Source organism: Ixodes scapularis, unplaced genomic scaffold (assembly GCF_016920785.2).
Source record: "Ixodes scapularis isolate PalLabHiFi unplaced genomic scaffold, ASM1692078v2 PGA_scaffold11__112_contigs__length_91849675, whole genome shotgun sequence".
In the NCBI taxonomy this organism is placed as follows: domain Eukaryota; kingdom Metazoa; phylum Arthropoda; class Arachnida; order Ixodida; family Ixodidae; genus Ixodes; species Ixodes scapularis.
The window spans coordinates 43,250,019-43,262,842 of record NW_024609837.1 but is presented as its reverse complement, the minus strand read 5'-3'; the positions used below and the strand labels follow the sequence as shown (position 1 = coordinate 43,262,842).

At 46.3% G+C, this 12,824-nt stretch overlaps 1 protein-coding gene across 2 annotated transcripts in view; it reads left to right on the top strand.

Annotated features, from left to right (window-relative positions):
- LOC8040836 (A disintegrin and metalloproteinase with thrombospondin motifs 7) overlaps positions 1–12,824 on the top strand; it is a 75,525-nt gene that overhangs the window by 24,057 nt on the left and 38,644 nt on the right. For both annotated transcript variants that reach the window (XM_040205210.2, XM_040205209.2), the window contains exons 2-3: positions 6,717–7,120; positions 11,952–12,111. In XM_040205210.2, the coding sequence (XP_040061144.1) occupies positions 6,717–7,120; positions 11,952–12,111 (564 nt within the window). The remainder of the gene's footprint in view (positions 1–6,716; positions 7,121–11,951; positions 12,112–12,824) is intronic.

The following is a 12,824-nucleotide window of genomic DNA, read 5'->3' as shown; positions in this document are numbered from 1 at the left end:
GCGAGTGTCCGTTTAAAGCACAGCAGAGACTGTTGTGACCAACCAGAGGAGGTCGCTCTTACCGAAGAATATCAATGAGCCTCTTTGCCTCATGCAGCTGAAGTACTAATTTGTGAGTGTTAATCTCTTTGAACTGTTCTCAACTAAGCATCGATCCAGATTGATTTATAAGGATGGCTAGTTGGGCTAGTTGGTTTTGCATCATGGTGTAACACGCCAAAACAACAAGGACGAAAACGAAGGGAGAACCGGACAGGACGCGGCGTAACTTTCAACTGAATGGATTTTAATGTCATACTTAAAAAAAAAAAAAAAAAAAGAAATTATCGGGCACATTTGGCAAAACACAGATAGGGTCTAACCCCCCCCGCCCCCCCTCAAATGCCAGCGTCATTGGTTCTTCAGATAGTAGAATTCTTTATCAGACAAGGACAAAGAGAGTGAGCTTACACAAGAATTGTCGTGGTGGGACCTAATCAGGAAGGCTTCATGAACTTCTCTGGCCGTTCTTATTTTGTAATGGCCCACAGCGGGCGTAAACTTTCCATTTTCCCGGGGGGGGGGGGGGGGGGGGGGGGGGGGGGGGGGGAGGGAGGGAGGGAGGGAGGGGAGGGGAGGGGAGGGGAGGGGGAGGGGGGAGGGGGGGGGGGGATTGAAGCTAACGAAAACACGCTGGAATTCCATTTCCCATATATTTTGTCAATAAAGGCAACGTGCGCGTTATTTTGTTTACATGCCGCTACTAGAAGCTCGTTACATGGTACGTAAATAGCGTCTCGGTAAGGATCATGGCCCCGGGGGGGGGGGGGGGGGGGGGGGGGGGGGGGGCGGGGGGGCGGGGGGCTCTGCTCCCCGGATTTCACCAGGGGAAGCACAAGCCCCGTTGCCCCCCCATAGTCTACGCCTATGATGGCCCACGACACAGGTGTCACCAAAGATGGGGCTGCACTTTCCAGAGTTGAACCCGCATTCGCAACGGTCACTGTGGACCGGGCCAGACGGGGACTGCCTGATCGCCAACGCATGCTCTCTGACCCTTTATTGCGCCTCCCCGGCTGGCCAACGTACACCATACCACATGACAGGGGAATTTTGTACGTGACGCTAGTGGTTCACTCGGGGAACTTATTGACATGCCGGTTTTTTTTTTTTTTTTTCGCGGGACTCTTGCGGCGCAACCCCCCGATTCCTCTCCCAATCTGCTTATCTTTTTACACAGCGAAGATAGTTTGGTGCAGAAAAAACGGCATGTCACCAAGTTCCGCGAGTTCGGCGAAAATTACGCATCGCGCAGAATAATAATAATAGGGGTTGTGTGGATATTTAGACAGCGTGTAGTTGGTCAGCCATTTCAAAGTTGCGACGAGTCACTCGCTGGAGGTGAGAAATTTACGCGACCGCGCGCACCGGGACGATGCTAGCTTCCAGATCGAAACTGGCACGGGTGGCGTTTGAATGCATCGCGCAGAAAAAAAGGTTGACGCCGTAGTGGTCTGTGCGAAGGGCCCGTTAAGGAAAAGTATTTGCGTTCAGTATAACTAAAGAATGAATTACTTTTTATCCATTAAACTTTTAATGATTAACCTTTAAAGGTGCGGCTTCAATTATAAATTTGATTTGAATCATCCAAAAGTAATAAAAAAATCCACCCATACTAAGTAGAATGGGTGGATTTTTTACTATGATATAAGGCACGCGCAGCATTTTACGGCGTTCCGAAGAAGTGCTCACCTATTGCTAAATTACCCAAGCATCAAGAAAAATGCAGGGGTTGGTGTTCTACGTGCCGCACGTGCTGGACTCAGCAGTAGTAACTTTTCTAAAGCAAATGCCTAAAACAAATGGCATCTTGCACGCGCGTTCGTCAACGCTTTATTTTGGCTATTTGCTTCGAATCTTTTATACGGGGAAGACCGGCACGTGTGGCGCGGGGAACACCAATCCCTGTTTGTTCCTTGATGCTTGGGTAATATAACAATAGGCCTATTTGGACGCTTTTATAGGTTTCGGTTTCTTATCAGAGCACCTCTAGATGGATGGATTCGGCTGGACCATTTTCATCGGGCGGCGGCTCGCGCCACCTGGCCAAAGCTTCTAAACCCAGCTAATCTCGGATTAAATTCTGATTTAATGGAGATTAATTCAAACAATTCACTAAATCCAATAATTGATGAATCTCCGCGTCAGCAATCCCGCCCGCTTCGGCAGAAACGCGCAACGTGCTTGCGCCGCCACGCATCGCACTGGAAGGTGCGTCTTCTTCACACGCACCTACGTCAAAAACCTATCTAGCCTCTTCTACGTGCGACGCGTGGCGGCGCACGCAGGACTGCTGATCTCTACTATAGGGGGTATTCACTGGTGGCCATAGCTGTGTGCGCGAATGCTGAGCGCGTGCTGACGGCGAGCTTCCATCGTTCTTCTGCAACGTGCATTCCGCACCATCAAGAGTGCCGGTCTTAGCAGCCTATTGATGTGAGCTCGTTCTGAGCATGCGCTCTAAACAGCCCCAACAAATATGGCGTTCACTGAATACTCCCTATAGACGCTTTACAGCAGCTGTGCATGGGCGCCGCCATAACTGACCTTCAGTTTTTGTTCCCTCTTATTCCGTTCGCTTCACTTCATCATTACCACAGCAGGACAGCTTATTACCATTTTAGATGCTACTATGTTCTTGTGCCCAGCATAGGCCCTTGTGAAGACCCGTCAACGCCCGCTTCAGTGGCTCGGTATCTCGGTAAGACAAGAGAAGGGCGGCTATGGCGGCTCAATCTGGCGCGTGTGTAAAGCGTCTATACATAGCTTGCAAGGGTCGCCATTGCCGGGTACTGACGGTTATTCCTACTTACTGTTTTTTCCAACTACAACTTCTGCGCTGTGGAACTGATACGGCGAACCGAAAGCTCGCGGCGCATAAAGTACTTTTCTTCGAGTCTGGCGCAAGTGAAAAAAAAGAGTCTGGCGCAAGTGGAGCAACCGGAAGTTCGATACTTGTCCCAGAAGTCGGGCGTCTGCTGGGCCCTAGTGTATCCAAGGGGCACAGAGAGATCAAAATCATTCTTTTCTTTTTTTATTATCTGAAATGACTGAAAACGGTGCCTGAACATTACCTTCAAAATTCGAAACTTCGGAACTCAGTATTTGTAAAGTAAAAAAGCACTTTCCAAAAGCCGAGTTTGAAGCTCCCGCGCGTTCCGCACCAGTGCAGTGACGTCAAAGATTGAGTCGTCCTGCAACTCGAGTTCCTCTCACGCCTCCGAACCGAACCGACCCGACCCGAAGTGTCGTGTTCGTCCGCGTCCCGCGATCAACCGCTCTTCTCCGTGCGTGTCGCCTATCGCTGTGAGCAGACGACGCTTCACTTTCGAATTTGAAGTTCTTTTTGGGCCCCTTCAGCGATCTTTGAAACGGTGCGGGGTTGAAGAGAACGCGCAGTAGACTTTTGCGAGCGACGTGAGGGGCCGCGTCGCGCCGGCGCCGGTTCTGCGTTGAAAGGCTGCCCCTGCCGGAGCCACAACCGAAACTGCGGTACACAGACACCATTCCCAGTTGTTTTGACCATTTGAGAATTTCCCCCTCGAAGACAGAGGGGTCGTCGGGCACCTAAAAAGAGAACTTCGTCCGATTCCTTGACTCACCGGTCACCCTCACAGCTACATGTGCCGAGCGCCGCGGCGCCGCCATGTTTTCCGAAAGAGGATAAGAAGGCAGGAGGCGACGTCACATCGGACTCCGATTTTCGGTATTTCAAAAAGAAGGGCCGTAGTGCGTGCACTATTCCGTTAAAAAAACATGCCTTACCAAGGCCGTTATTAAATATTATAAAAAATGTAGTTTACGAAGCTTCTATATTTTATAATCAATTACGTCACAAATAAAAATAAGTGAGGGGGTGACCAAAAAAAAAAAAAAAAAACAAAAAAACGCGCGCGCGCGAAGAGATTTTTTTTTTTTTTTTTTTTTTGCGTTGCGTTTTTTTTGGTCTATGATTACAATTTGCGTCGTTTAAAAAAATACCTTTGGGGCATCAGTGCCTTTTTCAGTCCATGTTTTAGTCCACGCTTTCTCGTGGACTAAAACATGGACACTTGGTCAACTACAATCTCAGAATGCTCAGATCGGATGGCTTCCCAGGAGTCTTCTTGGGTCTGCCTGCGCTGCTAACGAAAGAAGAAAAAAAAAAAAAAAAAAGAAAAAAAGCGCCCGGAATCCTGTTTGAACGAGCACTCGGAAGAGTTGACAAGCCCGTCAAGCGCTCACTTTCGGGACAAGCCACTTACTTCCGGTGACTTCAAGTTCCTACCTGTTTGCTCAATGCACCATTCAGCCCCCTGGCGGAGATCAGTGAGCGGGATTGCTGGCACGGAGATGCGCTCCCATAAAAAAACCGAAACCTAGTTTTTGCAACGCCACAAAATGCTACGCGTGCCTTACATCATTGCAATGTGGGTGAATCTAGTAGGTTTCGATGATGCCCAGCAAGTTTCTAACTAAAACCATCCCTGAACATTTAATTATTAAATTTATAATTACTCAAACGTAATTATTCATTTAATTATGCTGAACGCTAATCATTTTCCTGAATGGGCCCTTTGGCACAAACGTACTGCGTCAATCTTTTTTTTTTTTTTTTTTTTTTTTTTTTTGTGTGCGATACATAGTTTTCGTAAGAGCGATTGGGGCTGCGTTTCGCCAGCGTTCTTAGCGCAAATCACTGTGGTGGTGGCAAAAAGCGCGAACCTAAGGAATCGGGCATTAGCCCTAGGACGAACCACTTGCACGGACAGAGGCGCCGTCTCAATGTTTACCATGGACGTCCGTTCTTCCCGGATATGAAGAAATAGTTATCGAGTGTTTTGTTTGGCGATAACGCGTTTCTATTGATAGTCTTCTCCGTGTTTAATTCCGCTTTTACAACTGGTGTTATCGATAATGCTATCGATATCTCTACGGGACCATTCGGGAGCTTTCCGCGGTGAAAGCTTGTTGTAAACTTTCGCGCGCTAATAATAATAATTAAAAACAAAACAAAAAGGTGTTTAGATTGTTAATTTTGATCGCGAAATGACAGCCGCTTTGTTCGGCGTCACTAAACAAAACACCTGCCGAGGAAAAAAAAAAAAAAAAACACGAACAAGAAACAAAAATTGTCTATACTTCGTTTCAACTTAAAGGCCGACGTTCAACCTCGACTTTCTGCGGGGAAGAAAATCGTCTTATCGCCCTCTGCTAAGCTGCGAGAGGGGTCAAGTTGGGGTAATGGAAAAAGTGGAGAGAATATAGGAAAGGAGGTGGCGGGCAAAAGTGGAAAGCACGAAGCGTAGGTGGCCATTTAAAGGCCGACAGCACGCGCTCACGGGAGAAATGCAAAGGAATCGCTAGAAGGAAACGGAATGCCGCCGTAGCACAGTCAACACAGAGAGCGCGTGCCGGCCGGGAGACGCCCTCACGCGTTCCAGAACAAACTAAAAATCGTTCGGAACAAAATGGTTAGCTTTGTCGCCCTAGCTACCCTAAGCAGAGCGCGCGTGAAGGCATCCTCCCTCGGGCGAGCTCGCTGCCTTTGGTAGCTATCCGCCGTCCCGTGCGTGCGCGCGCGGTCAAAGTACAACGGAAGGCAACGACCCCGTGCTCAAGGCCGCACGTCCGAGAGAGACGCCCTCCGTTGAGTGCGCTTCTCGCCGCGCACCGGTGCGCTGCAGAGAAGCGACATTTGCAGAGCGGCACATCGGGATTTTGTGTCTCTCGCTTCACTGCAGCGCAGCCGCGTGCTGAAGGAAGCAAACATCCCCTCAGTCCGGGATGATGCACTAAAACAAAATAAAAAAATGAAAGCCGTTTACAACTCCCTGTAACGCCGAATTAGAGCGCAGCTCTTGAGGAGGAGGAAGAAGGAAGGGTACTGAGGGTCACCTGTTCTCGGGGAGGGTGTCACGTTTTCCCGCTAGATTTAGCGGGGAAATTTTCCCGCTAGATTTAGCGGGGGAAATTTACCCATAATGCACCGCGCGGTTACACCGACGGCGACGGCGACGCCGCTCAAGCCGGGAACGGGCGCTTAAGAGCTGCACTCTTTAAGTAAATTAATAAAGTAATTATGTTTTGTGTATAGGAGGTATTCACTGGACGCCATATTTGAGTGCACTGTTCAAAGTGCATGTTCAGAAGGAGCTCACATCAATAGGTTGCCATGACTGGCAAAATTGATCGTGGGGAATGCACGTTGAAAAACAACTGGAAGTTCGCCGTCAGCACGCGCTAAGCAGTTGAGCACATAGCAATGGCCGCCAGTGAGTACTCCCTATACATAGCTTGCAAGCGTCACCATTGCTGCGGTTCTGACGGTTATTTATACTTACTGGTTTCTTCGAACCACAACTTGTGGGGTGTGAAACTAACACGAAGAACGGAACGCTCGCGGCGCATAAAATACTGTCATGGCCGCGAACGGCATCACATGCAAGCTATATATTGCGGTAAGTTAGTGAGCCTCAATGGGCGTCTCCACTCTAGAGGATAAATTTAACAGCAGAAGACACCAAGGCCTGCGCATATGTAGAACATGCTTCGACACTAGTGTAGTCTGCTATTTCTCCTGTCCCTCTTTCCTCCGAAACAAGTTCGAGCCTCCTTCGCTACGCGGCAGGAGAGCTCATGCATGCACACCAACTCAGTGGAAAAATGTTAATTGCAGGCTGTTTTTTATATTGCAGACACCCTTCACGCATTGCCGGCAGGCAGTTCAGCGGTCGTGCTTCCACAGAGGGTGACATCATCGGGACGCTTTCTTAGCCACGCGGTCCATCACGAAGGACTCAAAGCCTTTGACAGACGACGGCGGCGCCGCAGACGATCTGCCGACAACCCGGAGTTGGAATCCGGACTCCACTTTCGTCTGCCTCTGCCGGGTTCGGAAACAGACCTATTACTTCGATTGGATCGAAATGATAATCTTCTGGCTCCGGGCTTTGTGCTCGAACACCGTCTCGGCTACGAATTGGATCCTGTCGGCTACACCACGAGAAACCTGACTCGTGTCTCGGACCCGGGTTGCTACTACAGGGGATCTCTACGAAACGGAAATGGATCTGCAGCCTTGTCAACGTGCAAAGGACTGGTCAGTGAGATTTTTTCTATTTTCTAAGCAATCGTCTTTGCAAGAAAATGAAAATGGTTAAAGTACAGGGTGTTATGAATCAAAGGGCTCACTAAAATGAGACAAAAAAATTGGTGCATGCATGTAACTAGCTCAAAATTTCATCAAACAGGCATTTTAAGGTTAGGTTTTACTGAATTAAGTTTTAAGACGTAGATCTATTCCTGTAAACAAAAAATGAGAACATTCTCGACATTTTCAGTGACGGGCACCAATGCGCTCCGTCTCCTCCTCCTCAGCTGCTGCACACACTCTTTTTGTATTTACCTTTTCCTTTTTCTCTCCCGTAATCGTCCGCCATCATGATTGTCCGAAGATAGCAAGGGGCGTTCTTCAAAGCATATCGTTACTTTTCTACACAGAGAGGAGCTTTGGTGTTACCTGTTGCTCTAACTGGCACAAATAACTGCGAGAGGAAAAAAAGAATGTTGTGACTTGTCATTTGGGTTATTACACTTGGGGACAACTTTTCTTGGCAACAAAACCAAAGCTAGGGGTACCCGTGCACTTGCGCACATTGAGTGCCGATCACAGCTGTGCCTGCGCGGTTTTCATTTCTTCGGAAATGCCAGAAAAAGTTGTCCCCAGGTATAGCTCAGATGCGTCTTAATGTTTTGAATTAATTTTGAACAGCATTGAATCAGAATCAGCGACTATCGAAATTTCGCAGGAATTCCCCTTCTAAAGTGGGTCGAATAGTTGAGATTAGATCTTAGACCGCAACAGTTTTTGTTGCCTAAAGGCCCTTTCACACACTTGTGTTTGCTTAACAACCGAGTTCTTGTGATCTCTTATACAAGGGAATGCTCAAGAGCCCAGATTGTAGGGTAAGTCCAGACTCAAACATTGGGGAGCGTTTGCAATTTTCAATGGGGAACGGCTCTCGCAAAGATTGATCGCAAGTGTGCACATATTGCGTTGTCATGTCGCGAGGACAAATATGGATGGAAAAACTGAAAGGTTTGCAGACTACCAACGCTTTTGTCACCCCCTCGCACCTCGTGTTGCCAGTGTGACCCAAAAACCACGTGACCCCGATATATGCGACTCCAATTCACTATAGGTGGCGCCACTCGTTTCCCAAAATGGCGGTTATAGTGAAGGCTGGAGATGCTTGCCAGTATACCAGTTGCTGAGCATGTCTAGTGTTCTGGGTTCACTAAGCAAAACAAATTATTTCTGCGTATACGAGGAAGATGGGGTATTATGAACGCAGGTCGCCTCATTATCCTTAAAACAAAAACGGTGTTTAGCATAATAATTACGGCAGGAGGCGTGTTTTAATTTTGGAGCAAAACCATAACTAACCTCTATTTTGAATTTAATTTCTGGGTATACTTGTTAATTTCGGACTCTCTCATAACTCAAGATGTGTCTCCACAGCGTAAAAAGTTTGCAGAAACTTTATTTTGTGACATACGTGTCCGATCCAGGCACTTCAGAATATTTTGAAGAGTTCAGTGTCCTTTTAAAAACCGGGTCTTTTATACATATGAAAAATAGCATAGAATATTGGATTTGTTTAAAAAAAATTCAGTGCTGGTATTTGTGTTCTTGCTGCCTTTTCTCACTCAGTTAATTATCATCTGAAATAATGAACGGCGGGCCTTTTAATGGGTTTTGGGGTATTTAGATGATTAATTGCTTTAACAATATTCTCAGCACAAGAATAACAGAATCAAAATTTTACAAAATATCCCCACAGACAATAAGTTCAGAATATGTTCCCAAAACATATAAATTAAGAAACGCTGTTTCCTCTACAAATACCTAAAGACGGAATCCAAGTCAGACAGCAGAAGTGTGTGTGTTATTTCAAAGCAATGCGTGATGCATAGGACTTTATATTACATCCAGTGTTTGACTGTTTGTCTATCTCGATAATGATTTCAGAGTTTTTCATGTGCTAAAAAGAAAACAAAATAGGACCTTTCTCAAAAGACTATTATGTTTAAATGGCATACTTTTGTGATCGTGGTATTTATTGGAGGCCTACATTGCCGCAATTCGGAATAATACTAATAATACAGTTAACATATTTTAATACATAGTTTTTGAAGTACCAGTATAATTTGTTGCTCGTGATCTAATTTCAAATGCACAAACAAGTATGGCAATCAAAAGTCTGAGTTATCATCACTGGGGCCTATTGCAGCATTTTTAATTAACAAGTTATAAAATAAAAAGTCTAAAATCAATAAAAAATTTCTACCTAATTAAATAAATTCATGTAAAATTATATTAATTGTTGGTAACAGATATGGTGCTATCAAACTCATGAGTTCTGACAATCGGCAAAACTTCCGAAGTTGCCACCAATCCTTCCAGACCAAATGCAAAAAAAAAGAAGTTTTTATTAAAAGTTTTTTTAGAACATTAATTTTCTTCAATTTTTACGCGTCATGGTTTTGCCTATTTCAGCTTCTCCAGTTCGAAGGAACGCCTACCCGTTTGCACGTCTGCTCACTGCAGCATGTTACGTTGGCTTGGAAACTGGTGAAACAGTAGCACTGTTGCGGAATTGCCACTCCGGAGTTGGAAAGATTCCGGAATCCTTCCGCATTTTCGTGACCCCGGAATGGAATGGGAATGGAATGGCGGCAACGGTGAGGGGAATGGAATGGGAATGGAATTAGATGCCTTTTGCCCGGAATGGAATGGGCCAGGTTTTTTATATTTTATTTATTTATTTATTTATTTTTTACGTTCAGCTATACCGAGCCAGTCAGGGAGTCGGTTGTTCAGAAATAAAATGAGCAGGAAACTGCGAACCCGCGTAAGGCCCTACCAGACTTATGCGCAAAAGAAAAAAATGCAATACAAAAAACAAGCGTCAAAGCAAAGAACAGAGTGGGAGGGGGGGAGGAGGCGGCGGTGGCGCCTTTCACCAGTGAAGTTCAACACATATCTGATTGCGTTTGCGCCTGTAATATTGCACGGCTCAAGGGTACGTCATCAGCCGACATGAACGTGACCTGCTGCTCTGGTGATCCGATTCCCAGGAAGGAGGCCAGACGTGGTCTCGCTGTGCAGACCCAGACTTTGTACACTTTCGACTCGTCTCGAGTGCGCTGTTTCTCGAAGAGCTCGCACCTGTGCCGGCAATATCAGGTCGCAATCCACGAGGTCTCTGTTTGAATGATGCTAGGCGAAACTTGAAGACTGCCATTCATGCGTTGGAGGCGGAGAGTCGGCAGGAAGGACCGTCATAACAGGGATGCCACTGCATCGATTTTTCAACCGTAACAGAAGATAATACATGTGCTTCAGGATGCTTCAGGTGGTCCACTTTTCTCGAAAATTCCCAATGCAACTGCCTGCATGGTCTTCAACGAGGTCAGCTACAACGAAAGTATGTATTGCCATGTCATACAGCAGCGTGGGTAAAGTTTCATGTTCAAGGCAACAGTTACAGATTCAAGAATACTAGTTCATCCCACCGTGACGTCATGTGATCAGTGCTGACAGGGGCGCCCTTATTGGACAGGGAAGTGGTGATGTTTTGATAGAATTTATTTTAGAGGTCGAAGTCTTTTCGCATCACTGGTCTGTCAGAGAGGATGCCAGGGAAGGGACCGTGGTCAATCCTTGATGGAACGTTTTTTAAACACATTTAGGACTCTTCGTCCGGAACCACTACCTTCAAGGCGAAGTGCCAAGCCTGCGGAAAAGTAATTTCGAGACCAAAAAGAAAAAAGAAACTTTCACTTCAAACTTAAAGCCTCATTTGGCGTCTCAAAGAAATTTGAAAAATGTATGGTATTATCAGTATCTATATTTCTGCCCTCCCTAAAATGTATTCTTGTATTTGTATTTCCAGACTTTTTGCCTCTTTTTAAAATGTATTTCTGATACGTATCACAATACATTTTTATAGATATATTTGAGACTTGAGTATCAGTATCTTAGCAACTATTTTCATCTATCCCAGTATTTGTATTTCCAAATACATTTCTGAATATTTCTGCCCAACCCTGCAACGTAATGCAGCTGTCAAGTGACACTTTTAACGTTCAGGAATTGGAGGAATGGAGTGGAGCGACTCAGCCATTCCAGGAGTGGGAATGGGCCCAGTGTCCCCATTCCTAGGAGTTGAAAGGAATGGAATTATCGAAAACTCTAATTTCCCGGAATGGAATTGGAATGGAATGGGAGTGCCCATTCCGCAACACTGAAGAGTAGTAAGTTTTAGTATTGCATATACAGGCAAACGCAAACACTGTGTGTTTGCGTGTTCCACGCTGTGGGTGCGCAGAGCTCCAAATTGCAGTCTTGAATTGGAGCATGGCGACGACGCGCATCCACAGCGTGGAGGGTGCAACTTTAATGCAAACGCACAGCGTTTGTTTCTTTACGCAATACTAAAACTCTCTAATAAGGTAGAATCCCATACCGGCTGCACCACTACATTGGAACAGTGGAGAGCGTTGTTTGCATTCAAAAATTACATTTCGCGAGCCATGATTGCGAGCAGTTCCGCCGTGCCCGCTGAGCGGGAGAACTAGAGCGCTTCCCGTTTCGGCAGCGGGAGGGCGAGCAACAAGCTGGAGATGTGAATTACACATCTCCAGCTCCAGAGATCACACGTATGCTGGCACCACCTGTAGAGGGACCCTGGAACTGCATTTTACATAAACGAAGGCTTTGCAGTTACTTGTGAGATCAAATGTACATACTATCCATAAGAATCATGCGCGAAAAAAAAGGAAATATACGGAAATTAATTGTTTTCCATCTATCCGATAGATGGCGCCAGCTATCGCAAGCGTGTGAACCTGCCTTTACTTTTCAGGCTGGTTTTGTGCGGACCGACCGGGAAGATTACCTGGTGGAGCCATTGGCTCCTGCTCAAGGTCACGGGCCACAGCCGCATCTAGTCTACAAACGTTCAGCGCTACTGGACAATCCGCCCGGAGGGCACATTGGGGAGGACCACTTCTGCGCCACACAGGGTGCTAGATCCTTTTTTGATGCGCATTTAAAGAGGCGATGCAAAGATTTTTGTACTTTGCTCAAATACCGCTTAGAACGGATCCCTGACGTTAATGACCTGTGAAACACCTGTTCGTTTTTGACCACACACAATCAAAGTCAACGAAAAAAAATTTAAGAAAAGCGAGCAGCGTTCGCTCCCTCAACTCACAGCCAGAACAAACGGCCACGTTATCTGGAGCCGATTATATGCCACCAACGTTTATCATAGCCATGCTCTGGAGTTGGCAGGGCACAGGACACATGCTGAGTTCTAGACATTGTTATGGTTTGGCTATTGTTGTCATTCGCCTTCCCAAATGCTTCTCGAGTTATCAATTATCACGAGCCCAAATGGAGTGCCCACGCAATGCTCAGGTTCAATCTATGAGCTGCATTCAACTATAGTCACGGGGCGGTACTGCAACCGCCCGGCTATGTCATCAAGTTTTGCGAAGAAGAGATTTAATGAAAAGCTCACTTTTTCCTTGAAATTACACCGTAACAAAGGAGCTCCTTGGCTAATGGCGTTGTGTGCTAGTATTCTCGAGTTTCACTAGTGCCAGTAAGCTCATGTAAAGTGAAAAACATTCCAATTGAATATTGTTGCACCGCCCCTTTAAATCGCTCGTATCAGCTAGTCTCCTAAACTTAAGTCTATGGGCTTCGTCTCATCAGAGCATCAAGCAACAAG